This window comes from Anguilla anguilla, chromosome 5 (assembly GCF_013347855.1).
Source record: "Anguilla anguilla isolate fAngAng1 chromosome 5, fAngAng1.pri, whole genome shotgun sequence".
Classification (NCBI taxonomy): Eukaryota; Metazoa; Chordata; class Actinopteri; order Anguilliformes; family Anguillidae; genus Anguilla; species Anguilla anguilla.
This window is the reverse complement of record NC_049205.1, coordinates 61,740,805-61,764,301: the sequence shown is the minus strand read 5'-3', so window position 1 is coordinate 61,764,301 and position 23,497 is coordinate 61,740,805. Positions and strand designations below refer to the sequence as shown.

Genomic DNA, 23,497 nt, shown 5'->3' with positions numbered 1-23,497 from the left:
GCAACAACATGTAGCACACACACACAGAACCCACACAGTATCCCCACGGGAGCGGGGCTAGGTAACCACTCTCCGAAAAAGGTGACTCACACCCCCCCCCCCCCCCCCCCCCCGAGTTGCCCCGGAGACGGCGCCCACGTTACGACCGCCAGCACCGTTACCTGTTGTCCTTCATGACCTTCACCATGGCCTGGTACAGGTCTTCCTCGCTCATCCTCTTCCACTCCAGCATGATGCCCATGCCCTTGGCCTCCACGCGGGTCATGGTGTCGTAGTGGTCCCCGAAAAGCGGCACCCCCACCACGGGGATGCCGTGGTACATGGCCTCGTAGATGCTGTTCAGGCCCCCGTGACTCAGAAAGGCTCGGATGTTGGGGTGACCTGAGGGGAAACAACATTCAATGTTTTTTTTTTTTTTTTTTTTTTTTAACGGTTCGGAAATTACTGCGCCTTTAACGTTTAACCTTCTCGAGACACTTGGCGGACGCTCTTATCCAGAGCGACTCGCGTAACTGACAAGTCTCTGTACTTCCAATCCATTTATACAGCAGGACTATGGGCTTACTGTACGTCGCTTTGGATAAAAGCGTCTGCCAAACAAACGTAATGTAATGTCATGTAGGACAGTAGCTGAAGTGATTCCAGTTAAGCTCCCATAAGAGTAAAGGAAAGCGGCAAGACCCTCGCAAAAGGCAAAAAGATGCTTAACTGTATGCAGAGCACAAACCTGATAAAACTCAAAACAATGAGCGGAGTAAAAAATGGTAAAAAAAAAAAAACCAAAGGCAGAGCATGCAAAAAGTAACAAATAATACAATTTAATTACATACAAGTGTAACCGCACAGAACGGACATTTTGCCAAGGAATTTTCTCAAGGGAGTACTTGACGTGCATAGTAAGGCCAACATCGTGTTCCAGCCTAATGTAACCAAGTTTACTTTTGTACCGAGTATCCAAGGGTACAAAGGTAGTTCCCCACCAGGGAACGAAACCGACAGCCTTGGAGTAGCAACCCCGGTTCCCTAAACATTACACTGCCACCTACAATTATACCTGGACTAGATGGGGGAGGGGGAGAGGGGGGAAGCTAGCTTCCTGTATTTTTATCTCTTTGTCTTGCTTAGCATCATGAAACGACTTAATTCAGGAGGAAAGAGTATATTTTTTAATAACCACTGATAGCCTCCTAGAACTACGGCGAATGAAGGTCTACATGTGTACCATCTATTAGGTGTTGCCTAGTTACAGTACTGGTGTTGCATAGTTACGGTGGAGTTTATAACCATTTGCCTACATTGCTGCCGGAATGCAAAAGAAACGAGCACAATATGAAAACAAAGCAAGAACAGTGAAAGGGAAGGAGATTTAAGTGAACACAAGTGCAATGTTCACACATGTTATCCAGACATCATGGTGTACCGCTAGATTAGAAGCCTCTACAACAACAAAATCTTCCAGGCTGAATGACTGAGTTATGTGCCTTTACAATCTTTACGAAAATTCAGACCTTTTCATCTCGTCTTTTGACAACGAATATATAAATACATGAGTGTGTGTGTGTTAAATAATAACAAACGGAACATATGAGATGTGTTGCTTATCTTGTGCATACCGAATACCGTTATCGTCTCTCGAGCATCGACCGGTCAGAACAGTTACCTGCCATTAATTAAGGTCAGGGACACTCTTGCACACAAACAGTTTTAACAGACAAGGATTGTGGGGTGGTGTGGAATGAAACTCTCAGCCTCTTTATGCCATAACGATTTTTAACCCTGTCACAGACAAACTCATCGGGCTGTGTGAAACACGAGGTCATCTAAGGCATCTTAAAATATGCAGTAACAATGGAAGGTGACGAGTCCCCTCCAACAGTAGTCAGGGACGAGACAGCAGGACAATCAGGCATGGCATATTCAGTGCCTGCCTGTCAGGTTACTCATTCACCTAAAACGATTTCATGAGTGATCTATTCCTCTCGCTCACTGATAATGATATAATAGGTGATGTATTTCCCTGCCACAGATCAACACCGCCTTCCCTGTCCATTACCCATAATTCCATGGGGGAGTGGCTGAATTTTAAATCCACACGCAGCCCCAGCGGTCTGGAAAAACCTCTGCACTTCAGCAGTAAAAAAAAATATTTTATTTTTTTTAAAGTCAGCTGTCACATGCCGAGATTGATTTTCGATAAGGCCGCGTTACGTTTCTGGTTTCTCTGAAAGAGAACTGCACACAAGAACGGGGCATAACCCAGGAAAATCCCAGGTGAAATTTCGTAATCTTCACCACCTGAGCGAAGCTATCGCCTCAGGGTATCGCAACCATCGCTGATACGGAGGCCTCGTGGCCCTTCGACCCGACTCACACGTACAAGTCAAAGTGACAATCGGCCTTATTGCTCCTTGAAGCGCCTGGGTTCGAAACAGACCAGATTCGTTTTATTTCTAAGCGTCGCCAATGGCATGCAGGAGAATGCTGAACTCTGTGCTCTGTGCTTTTGCCTATTTGTACATGCATTGAGAAAGCATTTGAATACTGCTTTGTGTATACTGGATCTGCGGTCCCGCCAAGCAATGCTTGGTTGGACTACAGAGAAACTACAGGCAAACATCTCAATGGTACCCACTGCAAGTGGTTTCGTTATTCAAAGTTATCCGCATTGCATAGTTGGGGGGACTATGTCACAAACTACTTTGTCACATGGACACATGCTTGTCAATGCTCTGGCAGGGAATGATGACCTCAATTGACTTTTGGGCATGGACTAACATATACAGACTAGCTAATTTGGCAGCAATATCATCCAACTGATATTGTGTGACATCAATTTACTGACATCAAAAAAAAGATTAGACATCAAATTATGCTTGGATGTTAATCCCATCTTCATCACCAATATGACATTGGGCAGCAGTGGCCGGTGATTTAGGTGGAAAAGGAAAGTTTATTTACCCATTATTCCTCAATATAACAAAGAATCAGACCCACGGGAGACAGGCCTACGTGTCAGTTCATTCCCAGTCTTAGGCCTGCATCCCACCCACCCACCCCATGCGGGTGTCAATCAAGGTTCAGCCTTATGACATCACCCAGCACACCAAAATGGCCAAATGGGATGTATTACCCTGTCAGAGATATGGATGCATGTGGCAAGGACATTTTCACTGGAAAATTGTTCTGCAAAATCTCGTTCCAACTTATCAACAAATTGTTCCTTGTTACTTTTGGCACGCTGAAGAAGGGCGTCCTGCCCGATCAGTCCCAGAGGTAAAATCTCTCTGAGTGGCGCTGTTTTCACAAGGCTTATAAAAACAGAGGGTATAAGTCTGGCACCTGAGGCTTCCCCAACATCAACACCAAGCCCAAAACGAAGGCACGAAAACTAGCCAGAGGCACATCGCACCTACGGACACCGCCGTTCCAACAGGCACTGCCGCGTGGAGAAACCAGTGCCCGGGGGGCTCCTGACAGCACCCATTGTTTCTGAGCATGCTCGGTGACCTTAGACCCCCCCCTGCCCCCCACCACCACCCCCCCCACCCCCACCCCCAGCCTCACCCTGCTCCCAGATCATCGACACAGGTCTGTTGTTCGTTCCCCACCCTCCCCCCCCCCCCACAATTGGCCCGATTGTTCTCGGCCTCCAACGGAAAGAGCCGGAACCCGAGGGCACAAGCAAACCAGCCTACAGGAGGACGGGAGGCTCACGAGGTCAGCCTGCTCGTACACAACAAAGCAAAGGGGCGGATACAATCGAAGCTCAGAGCGGCTTTCACATTACATTACCTTACATTACAGGCGTTTAGCAGACGCTCTTATCCAGAGCGACTTACGAAACTTTACATTACAGGCATTTAGCAGACGCTCTCATCCAGAGCAACTTACAAAAACTTTACATTACAGGCATTTAGCAGACGCTCTCATCCAGAGAGACTTACGAAACTTTACATTACAGGCATTTAGCAGACGCTCTTATCCAGAGCAACTTACGAAACTTTACATTACAGGCATTTAGCAGACGCTCTTATCCAGAGCGACTTACGAAACTTTACATTACAGGCATTTAGCAGACGCTCTCATCCAGAGCAACTTACAAAAACTTTACATTACAGGCATTTAGCAGACGCTCTCATCCAGAGCGACTTACGAAACTTTACATTACAGGCATTTAGCAGACGCTCTTATCCAGAGCAACTTACGAAACTTTACATTACAGGCATTTAGCAGACGCTCTTATCCAGAGCAACTTACGAAACTTTGCATTACAGGCATTTAGCAGACGCTCTTATCCAGAGCGACTGACACAACTTTTTACACAGCCTTTACACTGCGTCCATTTATGCAGCTGGATACGTACTGGAGCAATGCTCAAGGGTATCTTGCTCAAGGGTATAACGGCAGTGTCCTACCTGAGAACTGCCCTCCAACCTTTCAGGTCACAAGACCAGTTCCCTGACCATCACAACACCTACTTGGTCATAAGAGGGGGAAAGGAAACAGCCGACTTACCAAGTAGGTCATTCTGCGGCATCCATTCCACAAGCTTGGTATTGTTTCCTAAATTACTGGGTACAATTCCAGAAAACCTAAGGGCAAAGAGAAGGCACATTTAGGCAAAGAAATACATACGTATTTTAAAAAATACACAAACATACAGTACATGTAAGTAATGACATAATACTGCCATTATTTTCAGACAGAATGCATCAGAAATTGAGGTTTATCATTTTAAAAGTGACCTCAGAAAACTAATTAACATTCTCAACAGAGTTTAATTTAAATGCACTAGTAATCAAGCCATCAGTAACTGGGGTCTCTCAAGGATATTCCTGTTTTCTTTATCATCTGCTTTCAGAAGCTAGATTATTTTTTGCTGAGCTGCCATATATATATATATATATATATATATATATATATATATATATATATATATATATATCGTTCTGGCCTTCATATGAAGCACTGTTGATTTTTGCATGTTTTATTTTGCAGTTGTGCCAAGACAAGCCCCTTTTTTGTATGAATTTGCAAGTAGTCAAATTATTTCCCTCAATGGAAAATACGTCCCATTTTCAGTTAAAGGCTCTTTTTATTGTTTTGCAAGAGTGATAACAAAGAGCACAATATTGATAATTCGTAACCGCACATGCTTACAGATTCATACCGCGTTTGGTTGAGCAAGCAAATCACACAACTGCTTGCATACACCTCTCTTTCTAACAACGGCAGAGAAAACATTTAGCCCCTTTGGTACAGTTCCCTAACCACTATTACTACACAGTCGTGACACACACGCGAAGGAATTTGAATGTACAGCATAATCCTTTTATTCAGCGAATTAAGAAGTTGATAAATTATAATTTAAAACATCGTCATTTAAAGCTAATGATACCCATTATCATACCCATTGTCCAAGAGTGACACTGAGGAGAAACCAAAGGTCTGCTTATGTGAGTAAATGAAAACCACCCATCCATCCATTATCTATATCCTGGGCGGGGTCGCAAGAGCTGCTGGAGCCTATCCCAGCATGCATTGGGAGAGAGGCAGGAATACACACTGGAGAGGCCGGCAATCTATCGCAGGGCACACACACACCATTCACTCACACACTCATACCTATGGGAAATTTAGAGTCTCCAATTAACCTACTTGTAGGGAGTACCCGGAGGAAACCCACGCGGACACGGGGAGAACACGGAAACCCCACACAGGAAGGCCCAAGCCGAGATTCAAACCCCCAAATTTTCTTGCTGTGAGGTGACAGCACTACCAGTTTAGGATAGAGTTCTTATCTATATGAATCACAGTAAAACCTCGGCAAACTTGATGCTGTGTAATAACAATTCCTTTTTTATATAAAGTTTCTCTTACTTGATTGTACACACCCGTAAAGTAAAGCAAATTGCTGTAAGTGCCCTCCAGCTGGAATATTATTCCTCCAGCCCTTCCTAATCCGTAAATCATGTCATTGCCAGCACTGTCACAACAGAAGATTATCTTGCGACACGTTATGAAAACAAAATATAAATACACAAGTTTTTTTATGGCATACAGAAGGGATCTCAAACTTAAATCTCGGGTGTGTTCCTGCACTTAAGTGCATAATTTAAGTCACTGATTAGCTAGAGAGACGGCACGCCTTGTTTCCAAGGCCTAAACGGGCTGCTGATCGAAAGGACACCTCAAAAACCGGCTGAGCCTGGGGCGGCCCTCCAGGACTGGACCTCTGAGACCCCTGTCTCACACAGACATATCATCTGCAGATTAGGCTAGAAATTACATTACATTACATTACAGGCATTTAGCAGACGCTCTTATCCAGAGCGATTTACACAACTTTTTACATAGCATTTTACATTGTATCCATTTATACAGCTGGATATGTACTGAAGCAATTTCGGTTAAGTACCTTGCTCAAGGGTACAACGGCAGTGTCCTACCCGGGAATCGAACCTGCGACCTTCCGGTTACAAGCCCAGTTCCTTACCCACTGGGCTACACTCCGTCGCAATGCCCTGAAATGAGCCCTTTTTTTCCATCGACAGAACTTCATGTGTATCCTACACCCACTTTCAGGTTTCTATCTGGTGCACAGATAGAGACACAAATACAAACACTCTATACATCTATAAATACCAGGTTTCTAGCCTAATGTATTAATTACTTTAAACTTATTAAAGATGCCAAGTTACAGAGAGCAAGTTTTAGCTTCATCCAATTACAACCAATCCATATGGACATTTTCTTGCTGAGAAATCTCATGAGCTTTTTAATCTTTAAAATATTTATCAATGACACCCCCTTTCCCTAACATCATAAGCTTTCCGATAATAATAATAATAATAATAATAATAATATTCAGTCACCATGGCTTTACATTTTTGCTTGGAGTTGGTTGATAATGCACACTGAATCCCAAATGAATGCGCACCTCAGTTTTTTAAATGACATCACAGGATTTCCAGGGTTCCCAGACTGCATGTAAAAAGCAGCAACATGATTGGCTCTTTGGTTCCCCCAAGCTTTCAGGTCAGCAGGCAAGAGCTGCATGAGCAGGGAATTCAACTAGACCTGAAATCTGGAAAGACGCCTTAAAGAAGATGGCATGGACGTTTTCCCTTCTATAGACCCAGCTGGCCTGCCAATGAGCAATCTTGTTGTTGGGTAGTCAATAATTACATGACTGATCTCCGCCAAAGATCCTGTGGTCACATATTTATTGCTCTGACGGTGCATATTTAAAGAGCAGGGACTGTGACCTGACGCAACGCTCAATGGGAACACGTACAGTACAGTACAAGCTTTCAAAGAAATCTGGAAGAACAGGTACACATCCTGCTGACTGTGCTTACTGATGAGCGTTGTTAAGAAGAACTTCGCACTTCCAACCCGATAGTCTTGGATGTATTTCCCCCCCACCCTCCCCCCCTCCCCCCTTCCCCCTCCAACCCAGCCAACAAAACCTTAACGTACTTCTATATACAGTACAATTGTCCGAATAAGACCTCACAGACACAGCAGTTAGCACTGCTGGGGATGTCCTCCATTTTGAACGGAGACGAGGAGCAGTGAACTCCGGGTTAAAAGTGGTCACATTACTGGCCGCTTACGTCAGACTGACTCAGTGGAGGACAGACTGCCTTATCGGTGAAACAGGTACACATTGCATCCAGATAGCAAGTTCATAAGATAAGGGGCGAGTCCGTGGAACGCTGCATTGTTTTTGAGAATTGTTTCCTCTACTGGGCACGTAGTGTATAGCGTAGTATAATCGAGAATGAAAACTCGAAAGCTCTTACGCTCTAAAGCAGGAGGAATGTTTTATTCAACCGTGCCAGTTGCCACTTCAGCCCATTGATCTTAGTAGGGACTCTAATACAGTGGTTTTAAACTATTTGCAAGCCTGGGTCTCTCTTTATTTTTGGGACACACCCTGCACGGCTCCACAGGGACTATGCCAGGGCTGCCCAATCCTGTTCCTGGAGATCTACTGTACCGTCCTGTCAGTTTTCAACCCTAATTTGGCACACCTGACCTGACTTTGTAAGGACTGGAGGGAAAACCTACAGGACGATAGATCTCTAGCTGTTGAGTGAGGAGAGCTTTGTTAGATGGAGTGAAAACCTACAGGACAGTAGATTTCCAGGAACAGGGTTGGGTAGTCCTGCTCTAGCTGTTCAGTGAGGAGAGCTTTCTAAGGACTGGAGTGAAAACCTACAGGACAGCAGATTTCCAGGAACAGGGCTGGGTAGTCCTGCTCTAGCTGTTGAGTGAGGTATGCTTTGTTAGATGGAGTGAAAACCTACAGGACAGTAGATTTCCAGGAACAGGGCTGGGTAGTCCTGCTCTAGCTGTTGAGCGAGGAGAGCTTTGTAAGGACTGGAGTGAAAACCTACAGGACGATAGATCTCTAGCTGTTGAGTGAGGAGAGCTTTGTTAGGGTTGGAGTGAAAACCTATAGGACGATAGATCTCCAGGACCAGGGTTGGGCACCCCTGGACTACACTCTTTCTGCTTGGGGGGGAGAAACAGGCTTTTTCGGGACACACCGTACCTCCATATGACCTTCTGCGGGAGGCGCCCCAGAGCTCCTGCCAGTTTTCGGGCGATGTCATCGGACAGGTACTTCACACCTGCCCCAAAGGAGACCAGCACAAACCCATTCTCCTCTGCACTGTTGGCCCAAGATTGAAATTCCTTTAAAAATAAAAAAAAAGAAAGAAAGAAAAGAAAAACCAAGAAATTAGAATAGCAGACTTAAGTGATGGGGAAGACAATTTTGTCAGGGTTTGATTTCAGTGGAAATGTAATAAAATTGCGAAATTTCCTTTTTTGCAGTTTGCTTTTCAGAAATAACCAAATGTTATTTCCTCGTTGGTCACGGTATTATTTGTTGAATATGGAAGATGTAATCATTGACTATGCATATTATTATTATTATGTCACTTTTAAATTAAACCAACATTCAATAATTCATCTACAAATAAATTATATATTGTGCCTTTCATTGAATAACACATGCATATCATAAGAAATTGTATGACTCGGTAGACTACATGGATCCATTGGACCAGCGGTGTCCAATCTTACCCAGGTATTTCAGGTACGCAGGCATTTCTTTTATCCCATCACCACAACACCTGATTCAACTAAATAACTAACCGTGGTCTTCAATCAAGACCTCGATAAGTAGAATCAGGTGGGCGGAGTGCTGGGAAATAACAAAAGTCTGCACCCACACTGGCCCTTTTAGGACAAGATGGGACACCTATGTGTGAGATATTATGGCACCATGTTCCAAGTGGATAAAGACCAGAGGTGGAAAATCCTTGTTCAGAAAGTAAAAGGCCTCCCCAATATTTTGTTCCAATTACCTGGATTTGCTAATCAGCACAACAGGCAAGATGTAGAAATAATTAAATCAGCTGGCTGGGTTCATGGGTGGAAGAAACACACGGCAGGACCTTTACTTTCTGACCCCAAAACGGTGATTCCAGTCATGTTATACAGAATATTAAGAAGACCAAACTAGCAAACACAACCTGAGGAAATACAAAGTTAATATACAATAACAAAGCTATACATATTAATATCAAATACACGTTAATAGCTATACATATTAATAACAAATACATACATAATTTAGCGATCAAATATAAGACAATTGGATTGGATTGGAGTGTGTGAACGTGTCCTAATTTTAACACAAACACAAAACGGAATGTAGTGTCTGTCTGTTGAGCCAGAAGAGTAATATTGAATGATCATGCCATACACACACATCACATACATATCCCATACATCCCACAAGCTTCCACTCTAAACTCTATTATATTTAAATATAATAATATTGTACTATTTTATACATACATACAAAACCATATTTAAATACATGTATTTAATACATTTATTACACAATAAATTGAAATAGATTTTGAATTTCCCACCATATATTTAAATATATAGCTTTGTTATATGTAACTTCTAACTGTTTTACGGGTTAGACATTTCAAGAATAAGGAAAATCTTAATAGTGCAAAGCACAGGCTAACCAGAGGGAATCTGGCCTTAGGCAATGTGTATATATCATTATGCTTGTACTGAACATAAATACGCAGAGGTGTTCCATTATATCTTTAATGTATCTTTATCCTGTTCTGTATGACTACATATTTTAGTCGTAAACGTGACTGGTTGAAAAATTCAACAGGAATGTTTTCCAAGAATTTCTGGAATCTAAAGAGCTAAGGAATTTCACATATGCACCCATATTTCACCTTGATCTGGTCGTGAAATCTTTTCCTGACTGCGTACGAACAAGATTGTGCACGTAGGAAACAGCGTTTCTGCTCTTGGTTCCAACCCATCCATCCATCCATTATCTAACCCGCTTATCCGGGTCACAGTCAGGTTGAGTGCTGAAGCTTGTCCCAGCATGCACTGGGCGAGAGGCAGGAATACACCCTGGACAGGCCACCTATCCATCACAGGGCACACACACACCATTCACTGACCATTCACTTACACACTCATACCTACGGGCAATTTAGAGTCTCCAATTAGCCTGACCTGCATGTCTTCGGACTGTGGAAGGAAACTGGGGTACCCGGAGGAAACCCACGTGAACACAGGGGGAAACTGCGTACAGTCACCACACAGAAAGGCAGAGACTGGGATTCGAACCCAGGACCTTCTTGCTGTGTCAGTGCTACCCACTGCACCACCGTGCCGCCCCAACCCATCAAATTCAATAATAAAAAAAAAAGATGTCTTTATCGAGAGGCTAGCTTTCTACTATGACATCACTGATACTGAGGGGGTGGGCGGGGCTTAGCGTTGACTAAGACCGAGTTCTCCTTGACGTTTCAGTTACGGGCGGGATCAATGTTTCAGTGGCATTGGGGCAGGCGGCTGTGCCTTGGACGGTTGGCCAGGCACTGTGCTCCAAGTCATTGCCCTTAGTCGCGAGGCTTGTTTTTGAACTTTATTTTAGAGTACACCCTTGTGACCACTGTGACTGTGACAAAGGCATATTGTTATTTTTGGGTTTTTAAAAAAATATATTTTTTTTATGCAATGACCCCCACGCTCCCTGGAAAACTATGGCAATCATTAGTGAGAGGACAATCCTGGTTAAATATATACAGATGAATGAACTGAAGAGTATGCTTTCAAAAGCTGCTTATGGAACATGCATAACAAATGAATAGGTTAATTCCGATAAAACCAATAGATATAAAAAGAACTGATATAAAGAAAGTAAGGTTATCAAAATCAGTTTGTAGCCTCATCTGTTTCTTGGCTTATATGTTACTAAAAAACATAACGTGTCCACTGAAGTGTTCGACTGTACGCCGAGTTCACAGAGAAACTGAGGCTTTCGCGCTGGAGGCTGAAGTTACGCAATTCGTCTAATCTAATAAAAAACGGGTCCTGTCTGTCAAAACCCGGTAACACAACCTGAGGAACACAAATCGCAGAGCCCCGGGCCAGTGCGGCCACATTTTAAAACCCAACGCCGCTGAATTAAACATGAGGCGGTGGGGGGGGGGGGGGGGGGGCGGGCGGCTTGTGACTCCAGGTCTCCATTACCGCATGTAACACAACTCCAGAGCTTTTCTCCGGACTGTGTGTGCTCGCGTTGTACAGCGTTGTACTGGGCCTTACAGCGGGCTGCATGCACGTTCAATCAAGGGAGGAAGGAGAGAGAGACAGAAGGGGGAAGGGGGAGAGAGTGAGAGAAAGAGAAAGAGAGGGGGGAGAGTGAGAGAAAAAGCCGGGGGGGGAGAGAGTGAGAGAAAGAGAAAGAGAGGGGGGAGAGTGAGAGAAAAAGCCGGGGGGGGAGAGAGTGAGAGAAAGAGAAAGAGAGGGGGGAGAGTGAGAGAAAAAGCCAGAGAGAAGGAGAGAGGTAGATAGGAGAGGGAGAGGGAAAGAGAGAGAGAAGAGAAAGAACAAGAAAGAGAGATGGGGGAGGGGGAGAGAGTGAGAGAAAAAGCGAGAGAAGAAGAAGAGAGGTAGATAGGGGAGAGAGGGGGAGAAAGGAAGAGAGGGAGTGAGTTAGAGACAGAGAGAGACGGACAGAGAGAGAGAGATAGAGGAAAAGGGGGGGGTAGAAAAAGCTTCATTTGAGCAAAGAGGAGACACAGCTGCATCAGTAGGGTCGGAGACGGCCTGGCAGTGACAAGCTGTGATGGACACTGGCCTCTGTGTCCCGCGCGCACACTGCACAAAGGGCACATTTAGCGGGGAGGCAGCGCAACGTCCCCGCCGTTCACAATACCTCATTGGCAGTTGGGGATTTGGCATTCCAAATCCGCACCGTGGACGCCGCCCGCCGCTCCTCGTAACCCACTAGCCTGGGCCGCCACGCTATAGGCTGAGCCATCATCTGAGCGGATAACGGCCGCCATTGTGATGGCCTAGTCCACGGACGTTAACTGTAATCCAACCAATCACTGCTTCTTATTCTGTACTACTACTAATAGTACTACTACTACTACTAATGTTATTGCTACTGCTACGACCACCACCACCAGCACTACTACCACAACTAATACAACAACTACAACTGCTACTATTACTACCACCACTACTACCACAACTACTACAACGACAACTACATCTGCTACTGCTACTACCACCAGCACAACTACTACTACAACTACAACTGCTACTGCTACAACTACTGTCACCACAACTACTACTACTGAAAATACTACTTCTACATTATCACAATAACAGCAACAACTACTACTACAACCAAAACTTACTATTACTACAATCGCCACCACTACTGCTACCACCACAACTACTACAACTGAAACTGCTATTGCTACTGCTACTTCTACACTACAACTACAACTGCTACTGTTACTACTACTACAAATACTACTGCCATTATCACAACAACAGCAACTACTGCTGCTGCTGCTGCTGCTAATAGAAAGGTCAAATGGAATTCACGCGGACTCAAGTTCAAACATTTCTGGTCTGAACACATTTTTCTAGGAGCTGCAGCGTGTGACGATCTTCGGCCCAGCGCTCAGATGAAGAGATAAATCTAAGCATTTTGGAAGAATGCTGAAGCTCTTTCAACCCCTCAACCCCACAACCCCCCCCCTTCCCCCCAATGAAACTGTAATGTGTCTCTCAGTGTTCAGCAGCCGTTGTGTACAGAACCATTGAATTTCCACATGTGCAATTTGGCTCGCAAGATGGTGTGTGTGTGTGTGGGGGGGGGGGGGGGGGGGGGGGGGGGGGTTGCAGGTGTGTTTACCACCCAAATCTAATTAATCATCAACAACCAGCTCCCTCTGGTTACAACACCATAAATGCCCCCCCTGAGTCACTTCAGTTGATCCCCACAGTTCTCAATAGTCAGAGACTAGAATGAGCCGTCAAACAGAGAGAGAACTCGCCAGACAGTGTTATTCGGGACCCCTGACCTTCGAACCTCATGGCCTTCTTAAAAAAAACTAGAACTTTTTTTTTCCCCCTCAGTTATTAACTTGCCTGGTTAAAGGATGATCAAGCAAAGCTGTGAAAAGTTTAACAACAGGGCGCACGGAAAATGGAAAGGAGGTTACGAGGGTTACTCACTTCGGGGAGGGGGCTCGGGGGCTTGGTCAGGATGCCCCCCACGTACACCACGTGCGGGAGGGTGGGGCGGGGGAACTCCAGCGCCATGTCGGTGCAGAGCATCCACAGCCGGCTCCCCTGCACCAGCTGGTGCATGGACACCAGCGGCTGGACGTCGTGCTTCTTCATGATCCGGTCGTACTTGGGCAGCACCAGGAACTGGACCCCGAAGCGGGACACCAGGTAGACGGCCGTGTTTGTAATCCTCTGGAGCAGGCCCATCCGGTCGGTGAGGAGCGAGTTGAACTCGGGCACGTAGGAGAGCGGCGCGGGGGCGCCCACCTCGGCCGGGTACCACAGGCCCGTGCTGAAGACGGCGTAGCGCACGCCCAGCAGGTGGGCGACGACGAAGCCGCACATCTCGTTGGGGTCGACCAGGAGCAGGTCGAAGCGCTCGCCCTTCAGCCGCGACATGACCGCCTGGCTGCCCACCATGGCGTCGCAGTTCTGCGAGTAGTGGTCCAGGATGTCGAAGAGCTCCAGCGCGGTCAGCCGGCCCGAGAAAATGTTCTTCACCTTGCTCTGCAGGAAGTCGTCCGCCGAGGTGCTGTTGAAGATGCCCGGGTAGCGCTGGAGGCGGTAGTGTTCCGAGGGGGGCACCTCGCGCCCCTCGGACACCAGGAAGACCGTGTCGTGCCCCTCCCGGTGCAGGGCCGACGCCAGGGTCTTGAAGATGTACAGGTGGCTCTCGAACATGATTGGAGGCACGATCACAATTTTGGCGGCCCGCGTCAAGCTACTAGCACCAACGCACCACAGAATCACAGTAATGGCAGGACACAACTTCATGGCTGTCGGGGAGGGGGGGGGGGGGCGGGGGGGAGAAAGAAAAACAACATTATCACATGATGCCGTGTGAAGATGTGGACCATGGCTGCTTACGTCAGCCTTTCAGTCTTCAAATCTTTATCTGTTTTTTTTCCAGCCACGGTTTAAAACTTTTACTTAAAACGACCACATTAAAGCTGACGATGGAGAGTTGAAGGGTGAAAGCAGAAAGACGATAAAACGATAAAAACAAAAAAATAAAAGCCACAGGATATCGGCAGAAGTGATGTAAAAACAGAGCATATCTGTAAGGTGCAAAGAGCAATACCACAGTGCCAAGGGCGAGGGGGGGGGGGAGAGTAAGAGAGAGAGAGAGAGAGAGAGAGAAAGAGAGAGAGAGGGGGGGGAGAGTAAGAGAGAGAGAGAGGGGGGGAGTAAGAGAGAGAGAGAGAGAGAGAGAGAGAGAGAGAGAGAGAGAGAGAGAGAGAGAGAGAGAGAGAGAGGGAGAGGTGTCCTTAATGACTGTGAGCTATAACACACTAATCCTGCAAACTGCCATTAAGACTCACCAACTGCCATTAAGACAAAGCAAACCTTGGATCACTTAGTCCTCCTGACTGGCACCAAAAAGGTGCCCGAGGGCAAGGGCTCACACTCCTTTTGTGCAATATATGCCAACGAATGGCTCCAAATGACTCTGCCCTCAGCCACCGCCATACCTCACAACATCAGATAAGAGGAATTTGTCCCCCTTATCAAATTCCCACAAAACTGGCACACCTATTCACTCCTCCTCTATGCAACCTTCTACACCTGAATGGCTACACAGCTCCCTAAAATTCCATACCCACTTTGGTCCCCCCCCCCCCAGGTGGCTGCCAAAGCGGAACCGAGTCCTCGGCTGCCCTGCCTGTTCAAAGAAATTTAAAATAAAAGAAAATGTCATCCTTTGTAGCCAGAGAATAAATGCAGAGACTCTCCTTTCAGCATAATGGGTCACGGATTAAAAAAAATGTCAAAAGAACTTTTGTGTGACCTTGCCCAATGCAAAGCCCAACACCCACAGGTGGTCAATATCGCATATCCATTTTAAAGAAACTTTCCCCAAGCCAGAACTTGCCAAAACCAACAATGGCTAACCGACGATTCAGATATCACAATGGCCACACCCCATCGAGCGGGGGGGGGTTGAACGGTAGCCAGCTATGCAAATGTGTTGCCTACACATACATGTTAAGCGCCAGACGCACGCTGCGCAGGCAGCCGAACTCCACCCTGCTACTGTACCACAGGAACAGGTTTACGCCGGGCTGCCTAAAATGAGGCAACAGCCGCATTCCATCGCAGAGAGGATCTATTTTAACACGCACCCTGTGTCCTGCTAGCAGGCGGCCAGGAACCACGTGCCCGCCGCACGGCGGCGTGGTTTCGGAGATTTGGCGGTCAAGCTTAAATCATAAAAAATTTCAAAAAAATAAAATAAAATAAAAAAAACCCGGCCTGGTTGATTACGAGAGTCGCGGAGGACGAGCTGGGGAGACGGCACCCACCCCATCCCATCCCATCCCATCCCATCCCATCCCGGACCCTCTGAGGTCAGATAATAACACAGATAATAAATCGGACCCGCCAGGGAAACTTTTCCAGACCCACCCATGTGATCCGGGTCCCAGCTCCGGTTTCCCCCTTCAGGCACAGCCTATGGGCGCCCCCGCCGTGCAACCTGATCAGGCACAAGCGCACTCCTTCAGCCGCCTGTCAATCAAACTCTGGGACTGGGAGGGGCCAGGTGCACCATGCTGTATTTATGCAAGTCATGCGAGTTGACGTAAGAGGCTTGTGTATTATAAGGACACGTGATTGGGTGCGTGGGCGTGTGTGTGTCTGTTTGCGTGCGTGTGTCCGTGTGGTGTGTGGTACATGGTAAATTCAAACAAATAACCTTTTACAATAAAGTAAATTTACTTTATTGTAAAAAAAAAAAAAAAGATAGAACAATGTATTAGTTACCTCGGACGTGAACCCATGTCAAGCCAACATCGGAAGTCCTGTAAGCATAGCTGCTACTCTGAGGCAACAGCACATTGCAAGGGGTGACATTTTGCATCTTGCCTCTTGACTTCCGGTGAATGGCTCCGGCGCAAAATTTCACTTTTCGTCTCCCTCTGGAATTTTTTTTTTTTTCGCCTGAAGCGAACTGCCAGTCTTTCCAAGAAACGAGCTCTCTCCTACCAGCAATTGTTGTTGTTAAGTGTCTTTGGGCACTTTTCAAAGGCTCATTTCTTTCATATCGTCTTTCGCGTTCATCTCACCGCCACCGTATATGCCGTGGCGGGGGGGGGGGGAATGGGGGCGGCCACCGGGGGGACCGGCAGCCATTGTTAACGCTTCCTCTGCGGGTTCTCAGTTTAACAGATGGCGAGGCTGCGCTACAATGGCATCGGCCCTGCGCAGACAGAGCCGGGTTTCCAGGAACGAACACGAGCTAAGTCAGAAGGTGCGCCAGGTGGCCTCACCCGAGCCGCTGCCACGACAACCGGTCATCACAAAAGCCACTTGCGTCTCAGCTGTGGCTGCAGATGATGCTGCATTACCACGGTATTTAGCGCTAACTTACTGCATCCTTTGAGTGAATCTTTATCGCCGCCCCAAGCATGTTGCTTTTAAAGATTGTTCTCTATTTTATGATCTTTAAATTACTGTCCCTTTCGCAGCCCGAAACCAAAAGGGAACTGAAGGGTGAGGCCAGGCTTGTCCCCTGGGCCACACTTTGGCTGTCCCTGTTGTACAGTAACTATAACACTGTATCATGTCGTTAAGCAGATCAGTTGTTTATTTACAAATGCCTCAAATCAGTTCTGTCCTCTTTATCTAGAATGGAGATCGTTGGAGTTCAAATGTGTGCGTGAATCATACAGACTACAATTGCGTCTAGATACGAGTGTATTTTCACTCATTTCAATATTACAATAATTAATACAACGACTGATCAATAAAATTCATACTTGTTACTGATAAGTAATACTGTAGTCTATATGGAGGGAGCCTGGGCGTGGTGAGTAAGGTTTGTGCAAGATTTTCTGACCTTATTTGGAAATCAGTTGAACGTCGGAGGTACAAAAGGGTCTAAACTGACTGTACTTTACATCCAGGTTGTGGCACCGGCTGTATTGGGACCTTGGATAACCCCATATTCAGGTGGGGTTATCCAAGTGTCAATAAGAAACAAAGAAGTGTTCAGGTGAACGAGGCCACAGGGGCATCACGGAGTGGAATGATGTTATCCTTCAGCATTCCCGCACACCTGGACACATAAGCTCACCTCTCGCCCAAAAAACCGGGAACGCTGCCCCCCCCCACACGCCACGACTGCCCACCGCTAACAGAGGAGGGGCCAGGCCGTGACCTCTTTTTAAGGTCAGCCAGGCGCCTAGCGCGTATTGGTTAAAAATAAGGTCCATAGCAAGTCGCACCGCGTAGACGGCATCGACCAATCAAACCATTCCTTGCGTGAATGGGCCAGCCCAAGGGGTCGGCCTTCAGGTGTGCTCGGGAAAACATGGGAATAGGTCCAAACCTGTTCTGGCTAGCTTGGAGGAAAAAAGGAACCCTCAACCCACTGGCCCCCTCCCACCGTCTTGAGAGCCTATCGTATGCTGGCAACAATCAGACACCTACACAAGCTCGACATACTCTATATGACCAAATGTATCTGGACAGGTCTTGGTCTGGGACTGCGTCTCATGGTTTGGGCTAGGCCCCTTAGTTCTAGTGAAAGCAAATCTCAATGCGACAGCAATACAAGCACGTTGTAGACGATTCTGTGCTTCCCCAGCAGTTTGCGGAAGGCCCTTCCCTGTTTCAGCATGACAATGCCCCTGGGCCTGCAGTGAGGTCCATATAGAAATGGTTTTGTCGAGACCGGTGTGGAAGAACTTGACCGGCCTGCACAGAGCGCTGACCTCAACCCCATCCAACACCTTTAGAATAAATTTGAAAGCCAACTGCGAGCCAGGCCTAATCACCCAGTCAGTGCCCGACCTCACTAATGCTATTCTGGCTGAATGGAAGCAAATCCCTGCAGCAAAATGCTCCAACATCTAGTATAAAGCCTTCCCAGAAGAGCGGAGGTTGTTATGGCAGCAAAGGGTGGACCAACACCATGTTAATGCCCATAATTTTGGATGAGATGATGGATGTCAGGTGTCCAAATACTTTTGGCCAGCAGTGCAGTATAATGGGTAAGGAACTGGGCTTTTGTAACCTTGAGGTTGCAGGTTCGATTCCCAGAGTAAGACACCGCTGTCATACCCTTAAGAAAAGTACCAAACCTAACACTGGTTCAGCCTATCCAGCTCTAATAATGGAAACTATGTAAAAAATAAAGTTGCTTGGGGTAAGAGTGTTTGTTGATAACCAGTAATGTAAATGCAAAGATCTGAAAGTTCAATTAAAGTAAAAGGTACCAAATACAATAAAACCTGATTTTAAAAAGCACTGTTTTCTATGCATTGTTATTCATTGCAGTAGGTTAATTTGGTTATGAAGGTAACTGATTAATTTTCAGTCAGTGCTTGCCAATAGCTCCATAGCTTGCCAAACAACACAGCATCCAAAATTCATATTTTCTTCAGTTTATTAGTCCAAGAAGAATCAAACCACACCATGACCGTCCCTTTGTCATTACAAAATTTTGTTTTTGTTTCTCATGCTGAGAAAAAGTACTAAAAATTAAAATGTTGTACTGTGGTAATTAATTAATTATGTATATTTTTAACTTAGAATATTGATAAAGTCAAGACAGTTATGTTAAACCGAAAAGCCAAGTAGTAATGCTTAATCTAAAGTGATCTAATATTAACTCCTCTAAAGGTGAAATTTGTTTGTTTTTTGTTTTTTATCAAAGAATTGGTTTTTGACAAAAGCAAATCTACAGGGCCTTCAGGATGGCTCATCGAGCATTGATCAGCCACTCCAAATTGAGGGAATAAAGAGGGAAATGTATGATCATTACTTTCTAAATGTAATGTCTGTTGGAAAAATTTGACTATCCCCGTTTCAAAATAAAAAACAAAAAAAGGTGAGCTAGATATGCGAGGAGCGAACCAGACTGGATTGTACATACAATGTTAGCAGTTGACTGTTGCTATAGAAACCCACCTTCTCAGCACCTCTGTATCACTAAAGAACAGTCCATCTTTCACTGACACGAGCTCAGGAATGTGTCAAAGCGTGAATCAACAGAGGTCAAAAGAGGATAGAGGGGAAGTCCTTAACGAGGCGACGCATTTGCGTCTGCCGCACTTTTACAACGACTTTGCGCGCTGTCTACAAGAGCTTACGGGGGGAAGAGTCACAAGCGCACGTGCTGTAAAGGTTGCCGTGGGGACAACGCATGTCAACAAGATCGCATGTTGCGGCATATCAACACACGCTCCCCTTAGGAGAGAGTGTCCTGCTGAGATCTGAAATCTGAATACAGATGGAGTTCACACCACAGCCAAGCAGTAATTTAAAAGGAGCCATCAAGGTGATGGAATTGTGACTTCACATCGCCTGATGTCTAACTGTATGCGGAAACTCAAGCAAGCAATTTTCCACCGTTTTCTGTTGAGTTTAGCTGGCAAGGTCTCCGGCAAAGCTTTGCACATAGCAGGTTCTTTCCAGTAAGCAGCTAGTTTAATGTTCACACGCAAATATGCACCTAGCTAGAAAGCTGTGATTTATAAAAATAATTTTTTAAAAATTTTAAAAAACACTGAGAACCCGTATCTCAGAGCATAACCAATACGAAAAATTCCCATTTTATTTGTTTTAATTCATTTAGTTCTACGTCCCCCTATATAACGAATGCACATTTTGCAAAAAATACCTGGAAAAATTATTTTCAAAAATAACAGTAGCCCACAATTCAATATACAGTAGAGCTTGTAATATGGGGAGTAGCAAGCAGGAGGTGTTACCAAACAAAAGCTCCCATAGAAAACTAACCCAGGGTCAAAGCGTTGAGCCAAGTGTGTATGGGTCCAGCCCAAAGAGACGCCGGATTTCTGGGCGTCTTATATCCATAAATGACCCACACCAAAGCAGCACATTTCAGTCGGAATGGTTGTCTTTTGCGTAAATGAAACCACTGACAACAACGTTTGTCTTTGCCTTGCTGACCAACCGTATCACAATCGTTCAAGCCTACGCGTCTTTCAGCCTAGGCGTCTTGCAGCCGGCCTAACATACATCGCATCAGAACATAGCAATCAACTGAAATAATTGGCGCGGTCCTCAGGGGCAAACCATCACTCTTTTCGGTTTGTCTTTTCAGATTGAATGGGCCTGCTCTGTCCATGGACATATATCTTATCTAAGGCTGGAAAACCGCTGTCACCTAATACGTTCCCATGCCCTGTAACAGGTTCCGGTAATCGAGGTTATGACATTTATACCTCTTTTTTTCTTTTCTTTTTTTTCTTCTTTTTTTCCGACACCTAGCCTACTGCCTCCGCTCACAATGTTGTGAGAGGACAAACGAAGCCACGCCTCTGAAACGCGAACCGAGAACGCGAGTCATCTGACCACCCATCAACCTCCCAGACTGGTCAAACTGGATTCGCCGAAATGACTGATCTCTGGGTATGATCAACATCCGTGGTACGTTTTTACAGCAAATTATGGGGGGAATCCCTTACACAGCTTTCGTTTCCATTCAGGACTACTTACACCACGATCAAATAATGTTTAAAATAACCTACATCAACATTTCTGAGGCAAACGGGGAATATGTCAATTAAGATAATACACTATGGTACCGCGGTAGACTCCTTAAAATGTGCTTTAAATAAATCTATTTAATCTGCCCATGCAATCAAACAGACTGTAAACAATATTCTGTCACGACCCAAACAACAGCAACATTAGAACTAAGGATGCGTTTAATTTCGTAATATTTACTGGCTTAATCTACGTCACATTATTATGAATATTAATCGATCGTATTAAATCGCATTTTTTATTAAACGAATTAAATATTAGCATGAAAATACATCTACTGAAAATGTAAATCCACATTTTTTGCTGCTTTCCGTTAAGGTGCACGGTAGTTTGTATTGCTCAGAAAGCATAACTGTAAAGAAAAAAATCTGCAATATTCGGTTATATCAACGTATTGGGTTTTAGGAATACAGACCAAAACTCACTGAGAAAAGAAATAAAACAATAAAACCTTAACTATAGCGTTTAACACCAGGCTACAGGTGTCTGGGTATTAGAAATATAATTTTGTATATACATAGAATGAATACCCCATCCTCCAAAATAAAGTTCAAAAAAAATTCTGTTTTAGTGTTTTCATTTGTAAAGGAAACTTAAGTTCCAGTCAGGGGGGGTATTAAATAAACAATGATCTGGTGTGCGATTACTTCAGACAGTCACCCAGTATGGTGACATCTATGGGTCCAGGATGGAACTGCAGATATTTCAAAAGTGGGGACAAGGGTGAAGTCCAATAATAGTATTACGAGGGGAAAAAAGTATTTAAAAAAATAATAAAACGCTTGTAAACTAATTACGATTTTGTATGAAAGTTTGCACTACCGTGAAGCCAACAATTAATTCTTCCATTTGTATTAGGCTACTCACAAACATAAGTGTAACTCAGTTCTTTATTCATTTATTAATTTAGTAAAAAACATAAATCTCATAATTACAATCCGGTGTCACACCAAAGCACTAGGCATTCATACAGTAAAGCAGTATTAGCGTGTATTAGTGTCTGCATGCATCTTTAAAAATAGCTTTTCGCACGTGGGGAAGTTCCACAACTTTAAAGCTCATCTTTAAAGAGATATTTAATAAACTCTACTACTTATCCGATATAGTGCTCATAGTGATGTTCGAATATTCCGTATCATTTGGGAAATTTAAATCCTACGATCTGCATATGCCTGTCTTTATAACCGCCCAGTTTCTTTACCCAGGAAAAAAAATCGACCCCCTATCAATAACAGGTGAATTACCAACATTCGGTCTTTCGCCGTAAAATATGGAGTTTATCCAGCAACCTATCACCAAGTTGCTGGTCAATGCTTCCGGTGGAAATACGCATAGGTAGCCGAGCAGGCTTCGACATTCGTTCTGGAAAGGGTCACGAAAGAATAGGCTATATAATCCAGTCAGGAATATCTCAGTGAAACGCCTAGGAACGCACAAATATTAAACCTATGGATTTTTTTAAAATGAGGCGCCCAGATGCAGTATCGTTCAATTAAGCCGACTTCAGCACCTCAGTTCGGTCAATGTTTCAATAATTATCCAAGTTACCTACCTTGTTATTTTACCAGGACTAACAGGTGCGCGAGCCGGCTCCGACCACAGGTCAGTTGAATGAGTTGTGCAATATATCCAAATAAATGGGCTTTAGTGGACCGCGCTTGTTTCCAATTTTGTGTTGGCGAGCTCCAGCACCCCAGTTTCAGACGGGTAGATCCGGCACTTCGCTACCAGACCCAGCCTGCGTTTCAAGGAGGCGGGGCAGCCAAGATCCAATTCAAGGGATATAAGGGAGTGGCACTAAAAGGCTTTGTAGGTAAACAATGACGAGACGCACCTGCCCTTTAACCACTGCTGGGATGAGAAAACGGGATTCGGTCGAGTTTACAGTCGTAATGCACATGTGCGACCATTCACAACTGCGTTGCCAACAGATCACCCGCACTCAACAGTAGGCTGCGTGGCCGAAATTCAAGTCGCCAGATACGAATCTAGTTCCACGAAGTTCCACGCCCCATTCAATATAAAGGACACCATTGACGAGCATTATATTTCCCTCTTGTGCTAAATTTGACTGATATTTTTCTTAATAGTGCAACCTGAGTCCACGATTTGTCGTTTCTACGGCTTGGTCACGTGGGGAATGGAATACATTGGCTATCCACGATGTGCAAGTACAGACGGGTTATTAGTCCTTCTTTAACTTTTTTTACTACTTGCAAAGATAAAATCAAGGGATTTGAGCAAAAACTACTATTTAGTTACTGAGTGATTTCTGGCCCAAGCATAACTATATATTTAAACAGTCTGGAATAAAATA

At 45.0% G+C, this 23,497-nt stretch overlaps 1 protein-coding gene across 4 annotated transcripts in view; it reads right to left on the bottom strand.

Annotated features, from left to right (window-relative positions):
• The window catches only part of ugt8 (UDP glycosyltransferase 8), a 28,462-nt gene extending 5,205 nt beyond the window's left edge, over positions 1-23,257 (bottom strand). Inside the window, exons 1-5 of one of the 4 annotated variants that reach the window (XM_035418987.1) lie at positions 23,015-23,257; positions 13,609-14,438; positions 8,564-8,706; positions 4,516-4,592; positions 162-381 (exon numbers count right to left, since the gene is read on the bottom strand). In XM_035418987.1, coding sequence (XP_035274878.1) covers positions 162-381; positions 4,516-4,592; positions 8,564-8,706; positions 13,609-14,436 — 1,268 coding nt within the window. In that variant the 5' untranslated portion in view covers positions 14,437-14,438; positions 23,015-23,257. Of the gene's footprint in view, positions 1-161; positions 382-4,515; positions 4,593-8,563; positions 8,707-13,608; positions 14,439-14,984; positions 15,105-22,277; positions 22,634-22,732 lie in introns of those variants that run through there. The other 3 variants (XM_035418986.1, XM_035418983.1, XM_035418984.1) reach the window with 3 other exon arrangements.
• Positions 23,258-23,497: the final 240 nt, after the last annotated feature.